Below are 21,005 nucleotides of genomic sequence, written 5' to 3' on the forward strand. Positions count from 1 at the left end.
CGTATTACGACCACCGTATCTCTACCGAGATACACAAACTGCTCTCTTCAAAGTTGCAGACCGTCATCGCAAACATATTTGCGGCACGGCCGCCTGTGCGGCAGGCGGGAAGCTTATTTAATCGAGAGGTCGTGTGGGTGGGTGGCTTGTGCGATAGGTCCAGTGATGCTCGGCGCCTACTTCTAACAACTTCCTGCCCTAGTGACCACGTTTCTTCGAATAAACCTGTGCTGGTATAACCATGTGTTCGCGTACATCGGCTTCACCCAGCTCATGAATATTCAAGTCTTGAAGTGAAAGATCCTTGCACATAGTTCTTCCGAGACGCTGGGGATGTGAAGGCAATATTTGTGCCATTTTGCCCGAGTTAGGTCTCAATTTCTTCGACCTTCATAGTACTGTTACATACTTCAAGTTATTGTACGCGACCTCTTCTTCGTGTGCGCCGTGGGGAATAAGGAACACCCGGAACCTGAGTATAATGTATTGCAAGTACTAGCTATGGCTCCCATTCAATCACCAATGTTGTTTCGCCTCACTGTTGTTCAACCTCACTCCGTTCAACAATCTCCGCAACCGCTTCCCAGCGGAGCTCGAGAAGCTGTGCTTCAGCCAGAGCAGCAAGCTGGGCCTCCGTGGCCTCGCCATCCAGCTCGTCAACTTCGTCTGACCACGCATTGCCAATATGTTTCAACTCCGGGAACAGCGAGCAGAGGAATCGGGCCATCAGCGCCGGCCCCGACATGTGTGTGCCCGACATACAGTTCCGTCAGCATACTGGCGGATGAAATGCCCACCGCCGGCAACGGCCCAGTGCCGCCGTCCATAGTCAGTACCAGGCGCTGCAACGCCGTGTGTCGCGCCGCAATTACCAGCACGCCAATGGTTAGCCGTGTGGCAGTCTTTGGATGGTTTAGCAACAGGTGCTGGAGCTGCTCAAGGAGCCCGGCGAGCACGTCATCATCCAAATCGATTCCGCCAGGAGCAGTCAGCGCAACATGGGTCAGGCCGGTAAAACGCGAGAGGTGTGCCAGCGCCGATGCACTGACTCCCCAGTCGCCTTCCCATTGCCCTGCTGTCTCCCACACCAGATTGACAATTGTAAGTTTGCGCAGCGTCTGGACGGGCCCTGGCAGCGCTGCAAGCCCAGATATGACCGCCGACACAAGTGTGGTGGTTGTCGACAGGTTGGGATCGAGGTAGAAGTGGCTCAGCGGGGAGGCGCCAATCGTCGGCAGGAAACGGATAATGTCGTTTAAGTCGGTGTTAAACCAGCTGGAGTCATTCAATGCGGGAAAAGACTCGTGTTGGGAACTGTGGCAGGGACAAATATCGAAAGTGCCATGGATTCTGAGCGACTCAAGGGTTGGAAGCGAAGAGAGGTAGCAAAACGCTTGTTGATCCACGGGCTGCTCGATTTCGAGAGATTCCAGACGGCGGAGAGAGCGCAAGAAGGCGCTAATTGACAGTGCGGGAGATGTTGCAGTCGGCGCAGAAATACTCAACTCGCGAATTGGGAGCTTCCGGGATGCGACGGTAGTGAGGAGGGAGAGTGACATATCGCCTATGCCACTCAGGTATAAAGTGTGGAGTTGGGGTGCTAACAGGAAGCGGAGGAGGTTGGCGATCTCGGTGGATTCACCATCTGCATGTCCAGACTCCGTACTCCACGTGAGCTTTTGCAGGGAAGGGAATATGCAGTCCCAGGGTATCCATGTCGAAAACAAGATCAAAATACGCGTGTCGAGTGTTGTGTCGCTAGGATAATAAAACAATGTCTTGACCAGCCGCAAGTACCGCTCCGGACGGTCTAAGTCTTGGAGGACAAATGGGCGCAGCTGATTCTGCGTACTAGTGTCAACACTGAAGCAACTGAGAAAAGTTTACTCGGTACGAGCACTAACCACTCCTCCCCGTGTTCCGTCTCTTTCTATGATCTCCACCAAGTCGGGCGGAAAGCACCGTAGAAGATGTAACAGCGGTCTCTGGACAAATTTCAAGTTGTCTCCACGCCACAGCTCCTCGAGGGCAAAGTCGGAGAAGAGCCGACAAGTGCGTGCCAGACGTGCAAGGGACGGCACGCTTATATCTTCTGGCGAGTTGGCGAGTTGTTGCACAACCTGTAGCGCAATTTCGGGGGTCTCCAGGCAGCGGTGCATCGATGAAGAGAACGGAAGATGAGCGAGTAAAGCAAGCTTGGCTTGTAAAATGTGACTGTGATCGATCACACTTTTTCCTCTCTCTTCCGTACCACCATCCCGTTCTTGCCGTCTTCTCCCCCCAGCATCATTCACTCGTCTTCAGCAACTGTATCCATCAGCAGATGCTGGTGCGTCTCTTCCGCTCCTCCTACACCCGCTTTGCTAACTTTTCATGTAGCTTTCTCTCCTTGAAAGGACTAGTATCGCAGAGCTTAAAGCTTCAGCACCACAGACGCCGCACCCCCGCACAAGCGACCCCTCTCTGGTCCAAAACGCGCCAACGATGGATACGAAGGATATACTACTGAGGGAGATGGTCGTTCGCGGAGAGGAAACTTCAAGGATGAAGGATGCATGTGGATGGCAATCTGCAGACACCAGTGCGTTGACCGAGCTTTCCTCCCTTTTCTGATTGCTCATTGCGACTTCAGGACTCGATTATACTCCGTCTTCTTAGCGTCCCGCGCACAAAAGCGTGCAGCTTGGCTATGCATTTACATTGACAATCCTAACGAGCCCACATACACACACCCATCCGTCCTTCGTGAACAGGGGTTTCAAGTTCGCCGCCGCCCCAGTCACCTTCAACGTTGTTTTCGAGCCCAAACAACCCCCTCATCTTGGCCAAACCGTCCTATCTCCCACTCGAAAGTCGTCTCTTCCGCCTTTCCCCCAGATATCGGGCTTACAAGCCCTATCAAGCATATCTTGTCCGCTCGTGTCTTCCTTTCATCCAAGTTCCTCCGCCCTCGTTTGCGGCTTGCTTTTTTGTCACCCCTCTTCCGGAGCCGAGCGGCTTCGCTATCGACTTTGAAGACTGCGGAAAGCGAAGCCGCCAATCATAGGCTTGGTGGTGAACGGCGCTCAAGCATGGTCGGCCGGCGTGGTCGTGGTCGTGGTCGTCGCCAACAGAGAGGATAATGTTGTCGTGGAGCGCGCGAAGGAAACGCGGGGAACTTTAGTATGTAATGCGTTTCTTGCGGCGAGATGCAAGCTAACCACAAATGGGCAGGCGCATTGAAAACGTGTCCCTACGTGACCACTATCCTTGTCAGCAAATCTATCGCGTTCATCCACGCAAAATAGATAGCGCCCACCCACCCCCACATTCGCAAGCGTCTACCCTACATCGTTTTTTTGCTGCGTCACTCGAGGCACAGTCGCGCTCTATGGCCGACAAATCGTGAATACGTGCCAGTGGTGTAGGGGCTCTACCAACCGGACCTATTTTTGCAGGGCAACACAATCCTCACTCCCAATTCTTCTCTGCCTGTATTTGTGCAGTCGTCCGGCCCGTTCTTCAGCGTTTTCGCTCGAGCGACCCAATTGACGTCGTTTCTTGACTGCTGTCGCGAGCAATTGGTCCCCCGCTTGACAATCTCGAGGCCCTAATGTCGCGAGCTCGAATCTCCGTATCGGGCGTGGGGGAAGGAGTAGGCATCGAGCAAACCGCGGAATACACTTCTTCCAAGCACACATCGTTTGTCTCTCCGGATTCGCTACCACCTATATGTCTGTCTGCTTACCTTACCTACCTCACGTTCTGACTATCTGCTGACTAAACTGGAAATCTTTTTTTCGTTCCGTTGCTTCTTGCTTACATCTACTGTACTTACTCATTTTATCAGTACGGACGACCATTTTGTTGTCTGCGATATACTATAACACCCCAGTCCTTCATAATCCACGCTCGCCTTTCTTCGAGAAACTTGCAAACGACTTCATAAGTACTTTTGACGTGTAGACGTGATGTAGTGCTAGGTCGACGGAGGAAGAGGCTTTCGTTGCTGGAGGTACCGTAGTTGGGCCAGGGAGGGCATATAAGCGGGGAACGATAAGTATGTACGTGGCGCTTCATGACTCACCGCTCTTCTGAGTGCACTTCCTAGATCTTTTCGGTAGCCTGCACGCTTGAGGGACAACCGGGGGTTAAGTCAGCTAGCCACAGGTGCGCGCAAGCACTCATTTTTGGTTGTATGCTGCTGCTGACAGTCATATTCCCTCCGGCGCAAGCCGCTCTTCCGCATCGAGCTCAAAACCAGTATCGCCGTTAACCTCTCTCCGCCTGCCTCCTCCATTTCTGCCACCTCCTCGATTCCATTGTTGCAAGCTCAGTGAGCATACAGTTATCGCCACCGCATAAAACAAGCGCGAGGACGGTATCTTTGGCTGGGCGAGGTGCGTTTTCGGGCATAATCGCGAGAGATCTGCGCCGCTTACTCCCCTTCTCTTGCTTGTATTTCCTCAGTAGTTTGTGTACGCCAGCGATGACGACCGTTGATGATGTCTTTCGCGCTGGAAGAGCCAGAGGCTGGCTGGGACTTGCTTAGGGCGCGGCCAGTCGTTGGAGCTACCAAGCATGCATCAACTCATCCCACCAGTGACTCATCAGGAAAAACCTCCCTGAGAAATCTCATGGAATTTTTGGAATTTTCAGTGGCCTTGAGAAATAATGTAAAATTTAGCCAGATTTCACAGAATTTCTGGAAATTTCCAAGTATTTCTGGAGCATGTCAAATAGATAGTTAAATGAACACAAACCATGACAAGTACTATACATCACATGTGTAACTATTTATCTCTGCAAGGTCTGATACTTGGGGGTTGCTTTTTAACTCTGTCATTCAAAATTGTGTTGACAAGTGTGCCATCAAAGACTGGCCCTAAACTTATCACGTTGCCATGTCTTTGGCAGATCTTTGATAGATTTGTTACATATGTGTGACATCAAAAAAAGAATCGTACCATTCTTTCCTTCCCCCCTCATGTTCCTTCTCGATCTTCCCCTCTCATTGACCTTCAAGAGCATAGGCCGCCGGCCAATGCACGACGCTCTACCAATGCCTGTCCGTCGAGATGCGCTGAGAGCGGCGGCGGGCCTGCCAGCTCTCTGTTCTCCCTCGCTTGTTGGCGGTCACCCTGCTGGGTGTGCCCATTTGACAAGCGCCAGAGTCATTGCCAGTGAGTTGTTCGTCTTGAACGTGGCCCATGCTTACCCGTCCTCTGCATACACCGCCTCTGTGCTGGTCCTTGGGAAGACAGGAGGACAGGAGGGCGACCGGAGACGCCTCGAGGGATCGAAGGCTTCAAATGGCAGGTGAGTGCCTCTATAAAGGCTATGGAACCTAGCTGACCGAACCAAGCGTTGGCCCGCCAACCCCAGTTTCCTTCTAGTCCAGCAACCAACAGTGCGGCGCCAGTTTTCGCGCATGTCACTTGCTGACAGCCATCCACGCCGTACCATCGGTCGCTGGACGAGGTCTGGTGATGCCGCATGAGCGTGGGCCCCGCAGTCTGCCCATTCCCTGCGCGGCTGTGCCAACAAGCCGCGAAACGCAAGGCGGGCACTACAACCCGGTACGTCCTGCCCTCCTCTCTGTGTCCTCCCGCTAATGATACCCTAGCTAGAACTGCGTGGAGATGATGACGCTGTTGGTCATAGTCGGCCTCAAGTGATGTGTCGCGCGACTGCACGATGGAAGCTCGTGCGTAGTCCTTCTTCCCTCCCCTCTTCTCGCTCGTCCTCCTCCTTACTTACCCACCTTGCAGTCCCGTGAATATCCGGCAGCAGTGTTGTTCGGCGCGCAGGGACCGAGGGCCCGCTGTGTCGCGTTTGCGGCGTTTGCGCTGACAGCAACAAGGCGTGTAGGACTATCTTGTGGAATAGCGTAGACATATTGTACTGATAGCTTTGCGTTCAATCTAATAATTGGCTTGCTTTGATATGCATGAAAGCTATTCATAACAACGCTAAATTGTTGGAAATTGCGTAGAAATTGACCAGAAATTTCCTCCGATTTCCCAAAATTTCTGGGGGACTAAAGGAATCACAGAAATTCTGGAAATCAAAGAAATCAGGTAAAATCCTTACTGATTTCAGGAAATTTTGAGAAATCTCATAGGATTTCTGGGGGAGGTATTTCCTGATCTGGCAGCAACGAGACGTTGCTCGTACTTCTCCACTACCCATTCAAACACACACTCAACAGCTCATTCACCTTCGAACATACTTGCGAGCCCTCGAATGCAAAATCGAAATACCACCTGCACCATATCTCATCTCCACTACCACGCTCCTGCCAATCCCACCAAGGCCTTGTCCCAAAATGAAAGTCACGTGCACCGAGTCAAACCACTCTTTGACAACTTTATATATTATCACAAACTATAGACAATATACTGGTGTGGACCATTATGAATGGTATCAGGTTCCCTCTAGCAGTGCCCGACACATTTGAATCTGGGGGGTAACTTACTATAAGTATGTATACTCATCATCACCTAAAGTGACCGGTAATTTGCCGATTACTAAGCTATTATTGATCCAATCAGTCTGATATTTTGATGCTGAGAAGCTATCATGATTCTGAACTGATACTCCAAATTTAGTTGAGTTTGCTCTGGCTGTTGAGATGTAATACGCAAACCATTCTCTTAACCCTGCCATTTTTGGCTCAAATTTGACAATAAGCCAAAAGCTGAAAATTGTCCAATCCAGATGATATTCAGAGTGTATGTAGCTGTTACCCATTGATAAAAAGTACCAGTTACAAAATCTCGATAAATGCTTTCCTTGGTCTAAAAATGACTCATAATGCCTGAGGAATCAATTGTCTAGGGGCAGAGTAATCCACTATATCAGTGTCCCCCTTGCTTGTATGGAATATTATACTGATTTCATGGACATGGGAGGCTAGAATGTATGTGTATGAAGTACTCTGTTCAATTTCACTATGTTCTGCTATTCATGTGTTATGCTTTGAGCATATTTCCTTCTAAAACTTGATCTCAGATATTATGTGTGTTTTTGTTGACATGATTACATGACAATCAGTGTTCCAATCACTCTGCAAATTTGGGGGCATGGAGGGAATATGGTAGAAATATAGTGGTCCAAATTCCACGCTGATAGCATCAATAACCGCTTATTAATCAGCAAATTACCGGTCACTTTAGGTGATGATGAGTAGTATAGTGCTGGCCAAATATGATTATGTTATTTTATCGGCATAATATATTATAATCATATCATATTCGGAGCTCCAACACAATAATATATTTGTAGTATAGTATAATCATATTCAGCTGCAAAATATGAATATATTATGAATATATTCAACTATAATCTAGTATACATATCTCTTGATATATTTGACATATTTGCTGCTAGAAAAAAATTAAAAACATAAGATACATGCTGGATTGTTAGGGCAACTTCCTTTTGGGCCTCTCTAATTCCAACCTTGGATACATAGGACCCTCAAAATACAATCAGGGGTATTACCACCAGGATTAGGTTGGTCAGTAGATACTTGATCAGGGGTTCTACACTATGTTTAATAGGGTCAACCCAAAGTGATCACTTCTGACACTTGTTCCTACTAGGAGTAATGTATGAATCACTGCATACAATAGATACTATGTGACATTTATTGGAAGTAGGGCTAACTCAGACTAAGATTAGTACTATGACTGAGTACATGGACTGAGAAAATAGCTGTTACCATCCACCTGGCTATAGTTGAATATTCTATGACTATAATATAGTATAGTCATAATATAATATAATATATTCAAACATAATCATATTCAAGTGATCTGCCAAGGGCATAATATATTCATAATATTCTGAATATATTCAATATTTAATCAACCATAATATAATTCTGGCCAGCACTAGTATAGTAACATTTTGGAGACTGTGTCATTGGGACAGAGTCAGCAGCTCCCCAGCCATCGTAACCAACTATGCACATATCTGTGGCCTCCCAAGTTTGATACAACACCACTGATAGAGGCAGGCCACAGGCCACAAGCAGCTGCAGCCCGTGGCCAGGCAGCTCCCAGTTCTACAAATGTTGACTGCCATGGCCATTGTGGGCTAATGGCGTGGCCATTTCCCGTGTGCGACTCATTGTTCGACCTGGCAAAAGGAAGGCCGGCGGGGCCGGGAGGCCGCCGGAGGCAGTGTGGGCCCCGGTGGAGGTGTCTCCTTGAAGTCGGGACCGAAGCGCGTAATATTGCGCAGGCAGGAACTCACCAGACACCTGCTCCACATCAACCATTGTTGTTATTTCAAGAAATAGACCGCGCGCAGGCTGCGCAGCAAAGGAATGGACCTGGGCACACACTAACCCCTGATCAAGTGTCTACAGGCCAACCTAATGTTAGTGGCAATGTCCCTGATTGTATCTTGAGAGTCCTATAGAGCCAAGGTTGGAATTAGAGAGGCCCTGACAATCCAGCATGTATCTCATGTTTTGAATTTTTTTCTAGCAGTGAATATATCCAATATACAAAGAGATATGCATACTAGATTATAGTTGAATATATTCGTAACATATTCATATTTTGCTGCTAAATATAATTATACTATACTACAAATATATTATTGTGTTGGAGCTCTGAATATGATATGACTATAATATATTATGCCCATAAAATAATATAATTATATTTGGCCAGCACTAAATAGAGGTGGCGCAGAGAGGGCCTGGCGCACCGAGGGCAGCCAGGCTCCATTTCAGAACAGACCGGGGAAACTGCTGAATATACCGGATGGAATCCAGCCGCCCGATTGCTGTGACCCATATGATTGAATCTGAGAAATCCTGTATGTTGAATGCAGCAGCAATTCGCCTGCTGGATCGATGCCTGTGGGTGGCTTTAGCCATGCTACAAGTCGAAAACGTTAGAAAACACGGTTTTGGGCGCGTACTTTACGAAAATATGTGGCGTTCGTTTATCAGCGCTATCAGCCCGACACACCCTAATATTAGAGAGTTTGCGTTAGCCACAGGACAGCTACCAGGTGGCATTTTGCCGTTGCGTGCTCAGTGGCTCCTACAGTGGTGATGTCATGACATAGCCACCTGTGGAGCCACTCCAGGGCATCGAAGCCACCCTGCGCGCAACGCAAAAATGCCACCTGGTGGCACCCCCGGTGGCTCACGCAACCTGTCTATTTTCAGATTTTTTAGAAAATCTTTGGGAATGCCTCTGCTCACCGTCAAGGACAACGACGAGAAGCATTGATTACTGTGATGGACGTTGTCAGTGAAGCGGTAATCAGTACGTCATGCTATATTGACATGCTGATCTGATTGGACTCACCTACGGAGTCAGAGACACGCTGATGCATAAAAGGCAGGTCAGAGCTAGAGACCTTCATTCATCATTCCATGTCTCTGGTGACAGCCACTGATGCATCGGAACCCCAGGTTGGGTACCGCAGGGAGCCTGTCGTCAACAAGCAAGTCAGCACTGTTGGATGTCAGAAATCGGGCGCTTATTAACCAGGCCGCGCGCCTCCGATCGAGTTCCGAAGACAAGTAGCTTAACCACTACCCGAGGGTACATAGGAGATGAAGGGGAGATAAAAGCGTGCCTGTCAGGGGAACCTCCCTTTCGGCCCCTCGGAGACGCTTCTGATTCCGGTCCGATTCCGGTTCCGTCTCCGGCCTGGCCCTCCATCTTGCCCGCACAATCACCGATCCGTCAACGCCCTCCCAACGGTCGCCCTGGGACCTTGCCTGCGACGCCGCCCAAGCCTTCTGTGCCCGACAGCGGCAGCTACGGACAAGCAGTATATAGTCAGCTACCTAGCAGGCGGACCCTTAGAGTTTCTTCTCTTTGGATCCTCCCCTGCTAGGCCTTGATATCAGGCCTCCGGGGTTGCTGTTACAGCAGAAGAAACTCTCTACGGGATCAACCGGACAAGATTGCCAGGCTCGGCGCTGACTCAGGCTCGGAGTACGAGTCCGTTCCGCCCTCGTCACCGCCTCTGCCACTTGGCCCCTCCTCCTCCACTCCTGTGGTCCCCGCACCCGTCATGCCGTCCGGAGTCACTCCCACTGCAGACGACCGACTGGACTCACTGGAGGCGAAAATCGATAGCCTAACTGAGGCCCTTGCTTTACTCACCAACCAGGCTTCCGCTGCTGCTGCCGCCGCTAATAATGCTGGCGGACCCCAAATACCATCGCCGGAGACGTCGATTCCGACTCCGACTCCGGTTCAGACGACTTCGAGGACCTGATGGACCTCGCCGGATTCGAAGACGCGTTGGTCAAGGTGACCAAGTTCCGCCACGGACTTGACCCCCTGATCAACAACGGAATCACGTCCTCGAACGACCCCCCGGACCTCCGGGACTACCTTAGCTGGCGCACCCGGGTCTTCCGTCCATACGAGGCCCTGGTCCGGGCCAAGCTGATCAAGTCAGCCGCCCCCAAGACGCCTGGCGGTTTGATTCGGACTCCGTTTCCGGTCAACCGCGTCCCGACTCTGGCCCCTTTCCGCCCAGTGGCTCCGGTTGTGCCACCTGCAGCCCGCGCCCCCGCTCCGGCGCCTCCAGCTCCCGTCCCTATGGAGTTGGATCGCACTAGAGCTTGGGGTGCTCCTCGTCGCGCCTGCTTCAGGTGCGGCGACCCAAACCATCTCGCCCGAGATTGCCCCCTCCCCGCGGATGTCCGCTCAATGGACATCCTCGACGAGGTGATCCAACAACTCGGTGACGAGATGTTAGCGGAGTTGATCGCCCGCTACTCGGACACAGCTGCGCTGCCGGAAACTGCCCAGAGTCGATGGCCGGAGAGGATTTTGTCCCCGCTGCCGGAAACTGCCCGGAGTCGATGGCCGGAGAGGATTTTGTCCCCCGCGACGAGTGACTGGTGTGCCCTCGTTCGCGTCTATAAATCGTTTTGCCTCCTTGTATGATGAATGCAGTTCTTTGCCCTACAACAAGCCCGAAACGAAAGACACACCCTCTCCTGCCCCCGCTTCAATTCCGACTCCGACTCCACCCGCGATTCCGGTCATCGTCCTTTGCCGCCTCACTGCCTGGGAAAAGAAATTACCCAAGCAGTACACCGTTGCCGCTACCCCCCAGGGTGAACTCCCTCCACCTCCCGTTGGAGCTAGAGTCCACCACTAGTGCGCTGAAGCTCTCCCTCTCTGGGCTTGTTAACTGTGGCGCCACCTCCGACTTCATCGACACGAACTACGTCGCTCGGAATGGCATTCCGGTCCGCACCCTGGCGCAACCGATTCCAGTCTTTAACGTCGATGGCACTCCGAATGATGCCGGCTCCATTAATCAGATTGCGGACTTGGTCTTACGCTACAAAGGCCATTCCGAGCGTGTTCAACTTCGCCGTCACTCATCTTGGTAAACAAGACCTGATCCTGGGGTACTCCTGGCTGCGGAAGCATAACCCAGAGATCAATTGGGAAACCAAGGAGGTCAAGATGACACGGTGCCCCCGCGGTTGCTCCACTTGCCGCGAGGAAGAACGCGTTGAACGGACTGAGCTACAGCGACTCCGGCTGCTCCAGAAGCGACTCCGCTCCGGCCCGTTCCCCTCAATCTGCGCCATGGACCTCTCTGGGCCTGACGACGGAGACGATTCCGTCTCCGGTGACGACTCCGGCCTGCCTGATCTGGTGCCAGACTCCGACGACGACGATGACGACGGTCAGCTTGAATATGGTGACCGCATCTTCTACACCTCGTTCCGTCCCTCAGAGGAGATACGCGCTGGCAGGACTGTTTCGCAGCGCCTGGCCGAAGCCTTTGCCAGGAACTCCGCCCCTCCGCCCTCTGAGATCCCGGACTGGGCTAAGGAGTTCCAGGACGTCTTCAACAAGGAGTCTTTCGACACGCTCCCAGAACGGAGAACCTGGGACCATGCCATCGAACTCGTCCCCGACGCTAAGCCAGCCAACTGCAAGGTGTACCCCATCTCACTCGCCCCTTGAGCAACGCGAGCTCGACACGTTCATTGAGGAAGGGCTGTCGATGGGCCGGATTCGCCCCTCCAAGTCTCCGATGGCGTCTCCGGTCTTCTTTGTCAAAAAGAAGGATGGCGGACTCTGTTTCGTCCAGGACTATCGGGCTCTTAATGCGATGACTGTCAAAAACCGGTACCCCCTTCCGCTGAACAACGACCTCATCAACCGGCTCAAGGGCGCTCGCTACTTCACCAAGCTCGACGTTCGCTGGGGCTTCAACAATGTCCGGATCAAAGAAGGAGACGAGTGGAAAGCGGCTTTCCGGACTAACCGAGGCCTGTTCGAGCCCTTGGTGATGTATTTTGGCCTGACGAACTCTCCCGCAACGTTCCAAACGATGATGAATGACATTTTTCAGGACCTCATCCTCTCCGGAGACGTCATGATCTACCTTGACGACATTCTGATCGCCCATTCCGACCTTCGGAAACACCGGCAGATCGTTCAGGAGGTCTTACGGCGACTCCAGGAGCACAAGTTGTACCTTCGAGCGGAGAAGTGCGACTTTGAAAAATCGTCGATCGAGTACCTTGGAGTCATCATCTCCCACAACCACGTGGAGATGGACCCTGTCAAAGTCGCAGGCGTCTCCGCTTGGCCGACTCCGGAGAACAAGAAGGACATTCAGCAGTTCCTTGGGTTTGCTAATTTCTACCGCAGGTTCATTCAGGACTTCTTGGCCCTTGCGCGACCACTCTTCGTGCTCACTAAGAAGGACCAGCAGTGGACTTGGGGCGATGCGGAGGCCTCTGCGTTCCAAGCGATCAAGGACGCGGTCACCTCGGAACCGGTCCTGGCGATTCCGGACGACGCGCGGCCTTTCCGACTTGAGGCGGACAGCTCTGATTATGTGACGGGGGCGGTTCTTTCACAATCCGCCCCGGACGGGAAGTGGCACCCTGTAGCATTCTACTCCAAAAGCTTAAATGATGTCCAGCGCAACTACGAAATCCACGACAAGGAGATGCTCGCGATCATCCGCGCACTCGAGGAGTATAGACACTTCCTCAAGGGCGCCGCGCATCCCGTCGAGATTTGGACTGACCATAAGAATTTGGAGTACTTCAGGAAGACGCAGCACCTCAACCGGAGACAGGCCCGCTGGTCCCTCTACCTCTCCCGGTTCGACTTCACGCTGCACCACAAGCCCGGCCGCGACATGGGCCGACCTGACGCCCTCTCTCGGAGACCCGACCATGGAATCGATTCCGACAACTCCGACGTCGTCCTTCTGCAGCCCGAACTCTTCCACATCCGCGTACTTGAAGGCGTTTCCGTTTCCGGCCCTGGTTCTGAACTCCTTTGCGATATCCGCGATGCCCTCTCCGGTGAGCCTGACTTAGAAGAGCCCCGTCGCACTAGCGGCCCGGCAACTCCTAAAGGTCCAAGGTCAAGCTCGAGGCCCCCGCTCCTCACGCTCCGACGAGTGGGCCATCTCCAGTAGTCTTCTCCACTTTCGTGGGAAGATTGTCATACCCAAGGACAAAGACCTCCGGAGATGCATCATTGAGCTCTGCCACGACACTCGAGTTGCCGGACACGCAGGTCGCTTCAAGACCTTGGAGTTGGTCTCCCGGAACTACTGGTGGCCTCAGATGTCTCGCCATATCGGCCAGTACGTCGCAACCTGTGACTTGTGCTGTCGCACCAAGGCACTTCGGAGACTGCCCCACGGAGAGCTGCACCTGACGGAAACGCCCCCGGAGCGCTGGCATACCGTCTCTGTCGACTTCATCGTCAAGCTTCCGGAGGCCCATGGGTACGACGCCGATCATGGTTGTTGTCGACACCACCTGTTAATTCCAGATACCCTCACATATTAGAGGTGTAGACCCACCTGGGTGACGCTTCTAACAGGAAGAGAAGAGCTTTAGCAGCCTCTGCTGTGATAGTTCAGGTGATAATTCTGCAATAATTTCAATAATTTTTGGACTTGAGACCTTTTTCATGTCTGTCATGTATGTCTGATGAGGGATCAGCGAGTTTGATGCAATCAGTAACATAGCCATATAAGGAAATTATAGTCAACACATAATTTTTCATAAGTAGATATAAGTCATGAGCCTTGTGTGCCAATTGATACAAGTTTGATCCAATCAATGATCATAGCCATATAAGGAAATTATAGTCGCCATAGCCACTTATCCTACATTTTGACCTCAATAGATCAATTGCTACAATAGGAAGGTCAACTACCAAAAAAGGAAAATAATGGTTTCATTTCAGTCCACGTGTCTACTATTAGCTATTTGTCCGAAGCAGAAGTATCCGACTACTAGAGAAAAGATGACAATTAAGTGTGTGTGGTAGAGTATGTCCGTCTAGATTTGGGAGTGGTATAACAGCTATTCACGCTGGCCTGGTGGGCCCTGTCCCTTTTTGCCCTTCACAAATCCAGGGGCAACGACATCTTGATTAACCTTTGCCTTTCCGAATGCTGGTCGTGGTCGTGGCCGAGGAGGGGCTGCTGCCGTTGAGCCCTGTCCCATACGAGCTTTCAGCCGTCTATGCGCCGCTCCACCATCATCGATCCTATTCTCCTTGCCTGCACCATCGCGTTGCCGCTTTGTACGCTTCGGGTTCTTGTCCTCCTCCGCATCATCTCGCTTGCGCTTGTGGTGACGTTTTTTAGAGGCGCTTCCATCTTCGTCACTGCTCTCGTCGTCATCAGCACTGTCATCGAGCCGTTGCTTTTTTCGAAGAGGCTTTGCGGGTACGACCATCTCGTTGGGCGGAAGAGGGCCGTGCTGTGGCTCTGGGTTTAGATTTGGACTTGTCGGCTTTGGCAGCCTTTCGAGCCCTGCTTGCCCGCTCAAGATAAGGCTCCAACCAAATACAATACAATACTCAATATATTGGGTTATAACCCAATACAATCCATATATATATACAGGGTGGCAAAAATTTTGTAGTATAGAGTATATACTGTATACTATTGAGTTTTCTCAGAGGCCTATATAGGCAGTATATGTCGGTCATACAAGGTGTTACAAGCTCAAATTCTCTCAGATGAGGCATTTTCTGAGTCTGTGTTACTATACTTTCTGTGACTATATCTGATATCTGACTAAAAGCTCAAATGCTGCTTTCACCACAGCTTCAAACTGACTGGGAAACTGACCCAACCAAACAATCTTATTGTTATATTCAATATTCAGTTACATTCCTGTCAATGGAAATTTATAGCACAGCCAAAGTATAATGATCATAAGTCCAGGTTAGTATAATGATCATAAGTCTAGGTTAAACTTCAAAATTTCCATATAAGGAAATTTGATCACAATTAAAATACTGCGAGTATTATAACAAGAAAAGTGTTTTATAGTCAACTATTGGCAAGACATTTGTCTTATTACCCAGTTTCCTCTTGATCTGATATCTGTGTATTCACTGTTTTACTATTATATTTATAATTTGACTATTCAAAGCCTTGGGTAGCCTCAATATCATCTTTTTGCAGCTCTCAAACTCTCAGGACCTATAACTAAGATGTTATTATTGTCCTCAGCATATGGCAGAACTATACTAGATAGTTAATAATGATCAGGATTATAATATATAAATGATATTCTAAAACAATATATTATCTACTATATACTCAATATATTGGATTATAACTCAATACTATCCATATCCCAATACAATACAGCCTTGGAGTGTGTATGGATAGTAATTAGTTGGAGCCTTAGCTCAAGAGCAGTCAGCATCTTGCGTTTCTGCTCGATCGTAGCCTTCTTTGAATTGGTGGTGGTGCCTTCTTCATCGTCATCACCCTCATCGTCGCGCTGGTCGTTCTGATCATCGTCGTCTGAGTCCGACTGATCCCTGTCGCTCGCTCGGCGCTTCCTTGTCGTACCCTTGTCGTTTCTTGGCTTGCGGGGCTTGGGAGCCACAATTTCGCCTCGTTGCTCCAACTCTTTCAAGTGTTTGAGCTCTTCTTCAACACCATCTTCGGTAAGTTTCTCCCATTTGCAAGTTCTGTCCTTCAGCGCGCGATAGATAACGCGGGTGTCTGTGTTGTTCTGGAGGGACATGCGCTTGAACGGCGCCTTGGGCCATCGCAGTCTGACGTTGTGGGCCGCGACAATTTTCTCGCCATAGTTCTCGAAATTCATCCGCACCCGTTTCCCAACGATCTCATCTGTCAATGCATTAGCTGAAATCATAAACCAGAGCAGGGATGCATACCGAGTCCTGCCTGGATCATTGCTGAGGCCTCGACCCTCATCTCCGATACTGCTGGCGCGGAGATCGACCCTGGAACGAAATGAGTTAAAAAGGAGATTAATGAGAAGCCATGCTGACCTTTCCGCTTCGCGACAGCCCAAAGCTCTAACAAAGCGCAGAGCTGCCCAGCATCCTTCTTGAATAACTCCAAAAAGAATCGAAGCGCGCCGCCGGACTCGATTGCGGTGGGAGCCACGGTGTCATTGAGATGGCCACGAGTGAAGAATGCTGCGCCAATGATTCCAGTCCGCTTTTCAAGAGCAATCATCTGTAGGATTCATAAGCATATTCGAAGGCAACAGAGCGCAGGTACAGACATCTTCACCAATGTTTTTGATTACAGAAGTTGCATCGGTAGCTGCTGGGGCTAGACGAAATGGCCGCGACAGCCGCTGCAGGGCCGCTACGGGGCCGCGACACAGCCGCGACATGGCCGCGACATGGCCGCAGCACGGCCGCAGCCTCCTGTCACGCTGCGCTGCAACTTTGGGCGGTTTATAAATTATAATTCTTCTTCTTCTTAACCTGGAGTTTTTCGACCCGGGCCTTCAAGTTGTCTTCGAGTTCTTCAACTGCTGTTCGCAGATTCCAAAGGCAGAAGGTGCAGGTCGCTAAAGCTCCGCCGTAGATAAAGTGCAACACATGAGTTGTAAAGACCGTTGAGAAGATGACGACAATAGAGTGGGAGGCGGAAAGAAACCATGGGAGGTATACGGAAGCCAGGATGAAGAGGAATGTTGGGTTTGATCATGAGGCTGCAAGAAGCCACAGTATTGGCTCGGCCATCTGGGCTGTATGTGGTGTGCAGCGCAGAATGTCGTCCCCGCGTTCGATGGGTGGGATGAACGATAGAAACAAGAGCTGAGCGGCTGTGCAGATGTCAAAGAGTAACATTCAACTTGGCAAGTAAGTACTCACTACCTGCGGCTGAACTTCAACTTGCTTGAAGTTGTGGTGTTAAGTAAACGCGACTTGAAGTGAAGTGTGACTGGTATCGCGGCCTGTGACATGGCCGCGACGGAGCCGCAGCATGGCCGCGACATGGCCGCGACACGGCCGCTGCGGGGCCGCGACAAAATTTGGACAAAATCCTTGATGGCTGCGGCCATGGAGGTACAGCCACATGAAAATGGCCGCAAGGCCGCGACATGGCCGCTGTACGGCCGCGACAAGTTCACACTTAGGTTGTCTCTCTGCACCAAACCGAGTGCCAATTGATATATTTGAGTACTACACATGTCCTTTAACCAACCCACACTCAGCTCTATGCCCCAATGAGGCAGAGGCGTCCGTACGGCCCCCCTGCGGCCGCGTGGCTGTGCAATCGCGGCCCTGCGGCCGTGTCGCGGCCATTTAGCGTGGCCCGTAGCTGCTGAGATGTTCAAGTATTTAACGATTTGGGAGATGGGCAAGAGGAAGCGTGCGCCGGGTGGAAGATGAAGAGAAGTGAAAGCGGACTTCGTGGTAGATTTCGATGTAGATGTTATTGAGCCTGTAATGGATCTTGAAGTACTCGAATATGAGGAACGAATCGATGAGGGGTTGATGGTGCCAGCTGGCACTGACGGAAGGTCTCTGTGCTGCCCTGCAATGATGTCGTCGTGGTCGAGAGCACACATAAGATTCCAGTGAGTTTTAAGACCAGCCCAGGTGGGATGACCAGTGACGTTGTCCATTGTCGCACCCGGAGTAGCCAATGCAGCACTTCTGCAAATCGTTAGCTAGAGAGTGGAGATTAAGGTAGGCATACAGCAAAGAGAAAGCTCCAACATCGCGGACCATCCAGTACATGAGCTTGTCCGATTTGTCGTGCTGAGTGTAGCCCTTGTAATTGGCGCTGGGGAAAAAAGGTGGATCGCAGAAACTTGTGTCGAACACCGACATCTGTAATCGGCTTAGAAAGACGAGCAGTGAAGGGGTCCGAGAACTTACAGCCGGCTTGTTGGTGTGGTGCCGTCTGGTGCTAAGGCAACACCGACTCTTCAAGTATCCAGAGGGAGCAGGAAAAAGAGCCACGTCACACTCAGTTACGGTCACCTGCTGCAGAGTGATCTGATTAAGTCCTGACTACTCGCGAAGTACTGCTTGCGACGTCGATGGACTGCATATCTACTGTACAGCGAACTTCAGGTAGTAAATTCTGTAGATTCTACGAGCCAAAAATATAAGATGTCGTTCAAAAATATAGGATTCGGGTGACGAATTCGAAATGGGGTATAACGTCTGCAATTCGAGCATCTTCTTCCAGTCCTCGCAGAGCAGCCTTTGCACAGTTGTTCGCAGGGCATCCATGACTTTTGGACGCCGGAAATTGCCGAAATCCTCCCGCAGTGTTGCCTCGAATTAGTGGTCTTCTGGCCTTGGCTTGGCCTGAAAGCCATGGCTTTGGCCCGGCTTTCCTTAGCTTTAGCCTAGCAAAACCTCAGGCCAGGCCAACTGAGCTGGCTTTGGCCTGGCTTTAGCTTGGCTTTGGCCCAGGCCATGGCCTCGGCTGAGTTTGATCCGGTGCTGTTGGACAGATGTTGGCATCAGAAACAATATTAAATATTTGATCTAGTTCAAAGAAGGCAAACTGTAGAGCATCTATAAAGCCTTTAGATACTAGCAATGACCCTTCTAGGCTAATATATCACTAGATAATTTCCTTTTTGGGTAGTTAAATCAGCTATCCATGATCGTAATGAAAGCCATTGGCTTTTGGCCTGGCTTTGGCTTTCTAAACCCTTGAGCCAGGCCAAAGCCAACACAGGCCAAGATTTCTGGCTTGGCTTTGGCCCTGGTACCAAAGCCAAAAAGCCATGGCTTTTTGGCCTGAAGCCAAAGCCAGCAGCCCACTACCTCGAATTCGATTTCTCGATGATACAGCAGCCCGTCGATAGCGCAACACAGATATTGAAGGTCAATATCCTCTAGGTTGTCGGAAGTGTCAAATGGTGGGGTCTGAAGCCAATGACTGAACTCTTGGCTGTTGAATCGCGGCTCTTGAACATCATAGAAGATATACCGCTCTTTGTGAAGTTCGGCACAGGCCCAATCCTCGACCAAGTCTGGGAGAGCAAGACGAGAGATGCAGGATTTCGCCGTTTTGGGCTTGTTGCGCCTCTTCCTCGACTCTGATCGAATGGCCCGCGCCCTAAGTAGGAAGATAGTGAAGTACTAAAACAAGAGCCTGAGTTGCAGCGAACCTTTTGCTGTGCTCGTACTTCAAGACTGTAGCCCGACGGGCAGCCCGTTGTTAATCTGCAGTTTTGTGTTTCTGTCGACGACCCATGAGCGTAGCAAGGTGATATGAATGTCTAAGTGAAAGAAGGAATAGTGTGACAAGACTCGGACTCGCAGTTGTACACCGTAAAATTGGCAATGAAGAAATGCGATATCTTCAGATCGGCGCTCAGAAGAAACATTGGTACTTATACTCGGGCAGTCAGTAGGAATACTCTGTCCAGAAAGCTTGCTAATGCGTGCTCTATAAAATGTGCAGGCATCAATCTCAAAGGGTCCGACTTTTATAACTTCGCCCGTTTTGGTCAAGTCTTTTGGCTAGGGTTAGGGTTAGGAAAGCGGGGAGGCAAAGATTCATGCCCATGGGCAGCTAAGCCCACAGGCCGTTCGAATTGACTACATGTATATACAAAAGATAAATAGCTAAGAGACCGTTGTGTGAGATATAGGTGGAGAGTCAAGACCATTGTCCTAAAGATAGCCATTGAAGGTAATCGGGAAACGAAGAGCAGGAGTATCGGAAGAGTGGGTTTAGGGAGATGAGAGCATCAACAAGTAGGATAAGATGGTAGTAGGGGTGAGAGTAGATAGGTGGTGTAGGGGTGAGAGTACGAATGCGTGGATGGGAAGAGAGTCGTCATATAGTGGCCACGGATAAGGGTGATCGATGGATGATAAGGGCCGAGGAGCAAAAGACCACCAGGAGATCTAGATAGTAGGCTCAGAAGAAAGGCGATCGAGAATGAGAATCCACGTACCGTCTCTGGTTGCACCCTTGTACTGCACTACGCTCGCGGTGGAGATGTCAAGATAGCTCGGGAGTCGAAGGAGCTGTTTGTCATGAGCGCGTCGCTCGCAAGAACGACGCAAAATGCTCACTTTCCATGCTAGTGTCCATGCTAGTGGGAGGCATTTTGCGCCAGGAGAGCCATAGGTGGGCACAACGAAGTCGGAAGAATGTCGAAGGGAGAGGAGTGCTGATGTGACGAGTGACAGATGTGACGAGCGACAATACGCCTCCAGCCAACGACAATTCCTGGGGCCAGCATGTACAGGTCCAAGGCCAGGTCCAAGAAGCTTATGGTCATGGGGACATCTAGTCCCGCCTTGGGCTTGTTCTCGACAACACCAACACAGCGCAAACTGCTGGGTACAGCGGCCATTCAAAAATATCGACTCAATGCCAGTGTCGCCAAGAGCTTCGAAGATGAGCAGGAAGGTCAGACTCTTATTTGGCTTGTAGTAAAAGATCCTGAAGGATGTGTATTCTCAGGTCTGAGTGAGGAGGCACGCGACAACATTCTTGCTCTTCAAAACTTGGCGAATGACGAGGAATTCGATGCGACCGATCTCCTTGCGCGCGAAAACATTCAAACTCTCAGTGGTGTATTGGATGGAACACATAGGGCCGAGTTGAGTCATGCAGGAGGGGAATTCGACACTTTGGAAGAGTCCGTGAAGCAGACACTATGGTGAGTTACTTCCACAACCGGCAGCCTTTCTTTGCTTAGCCTTTGTAGACCTCGATATACCGACTGGCGGACGCGGCGAGAGCGCACGCAA

At 50.7% G+C, this 21,005-nt stretch overlaps 3 protein-coding genes across 3 annotated transcripts; 2 read left to right on the forward strand and 1 right to left on the reverse strand.

Annotated features, from left to right (window-relative positions):
* Window positions 1–535: 535 nt before the first annotated feature.
* MIND_01115600 (uncharacterized protein) lies at window positions 536–2,159 on the reverse strand (the record flags this gene model as incomplete). Its single annotated transcript, XM_037367718.1, has 3 exons — window positions 536–666; window positions 779–1,844; window positions 1,905–2,159. The coding sequence occupies 3 exons, from the start codon at window positions 2,157–2,159 to the stop codon at window positions 536–538; spliced, it is 1,452 nt and encodes a 483-aa protein (XP_037215550.1).
* Window positions 2,160–2,323: 164 nt separating this feature from the next.
* MIND_01115700 (uncharacterized protein) lies at window positions 2,324–3,122 on the forward strand (the record flags this gene model as incomplete). The annotated part of the gene is made up of 3 exons (XM_037367719.1): window positions 2,324–2,329; window positions 2,380–2,581; window positions 2,633–3,122. The coding sequence occupies 3 exons, from the start codon at window positions 2,324–2,326 to the stop codon at window positions 2,656–2,658; spliced, it is 234 nt and encodes a 77-aa protein (XP_037215551.1). The 3' UTR covers window positions 2,659–3,122.
* Window positions 3,123–4,957: 1,835 nt separating this feature from the next.
* Window positions 4,958–5,375, forward strand: MIND_01115800 (uncharacterized protein; the record flags this gene model as incomplete). Its single annotated transcript, XM_037367720.1, has 2 exons — window positions 4,958–5,298; window positions 5,345–5,375. The coding sequence occupies exons 1-2, from the start codon at window positions 4,967–4,969 to the stop codon at window positions 5,373–5,375; spliced, it is 363 nt and encodes a 120-aa protein (XP_037215552.1). The 5' UTR covers window positions 4,958–4,966.
* Window positions 5,376–21,005: the final 15,630 nt, after the last annotated feature.

Source organism: Mycena indigotica (assembly GCF_014461135.1).
Source record: "Mycena indigotica strain 171206Taipei chromosome Unknown Mind.scaff0010, whole genome shotgun sequence".
NCBI classification, from domain to species: domain Eukaryota; kingdom Fungi; phylum Basidiomycota; class Agaricomycetes; order Agaricales; family Mycenaceae; genus Mycena; species Mycena indigotica.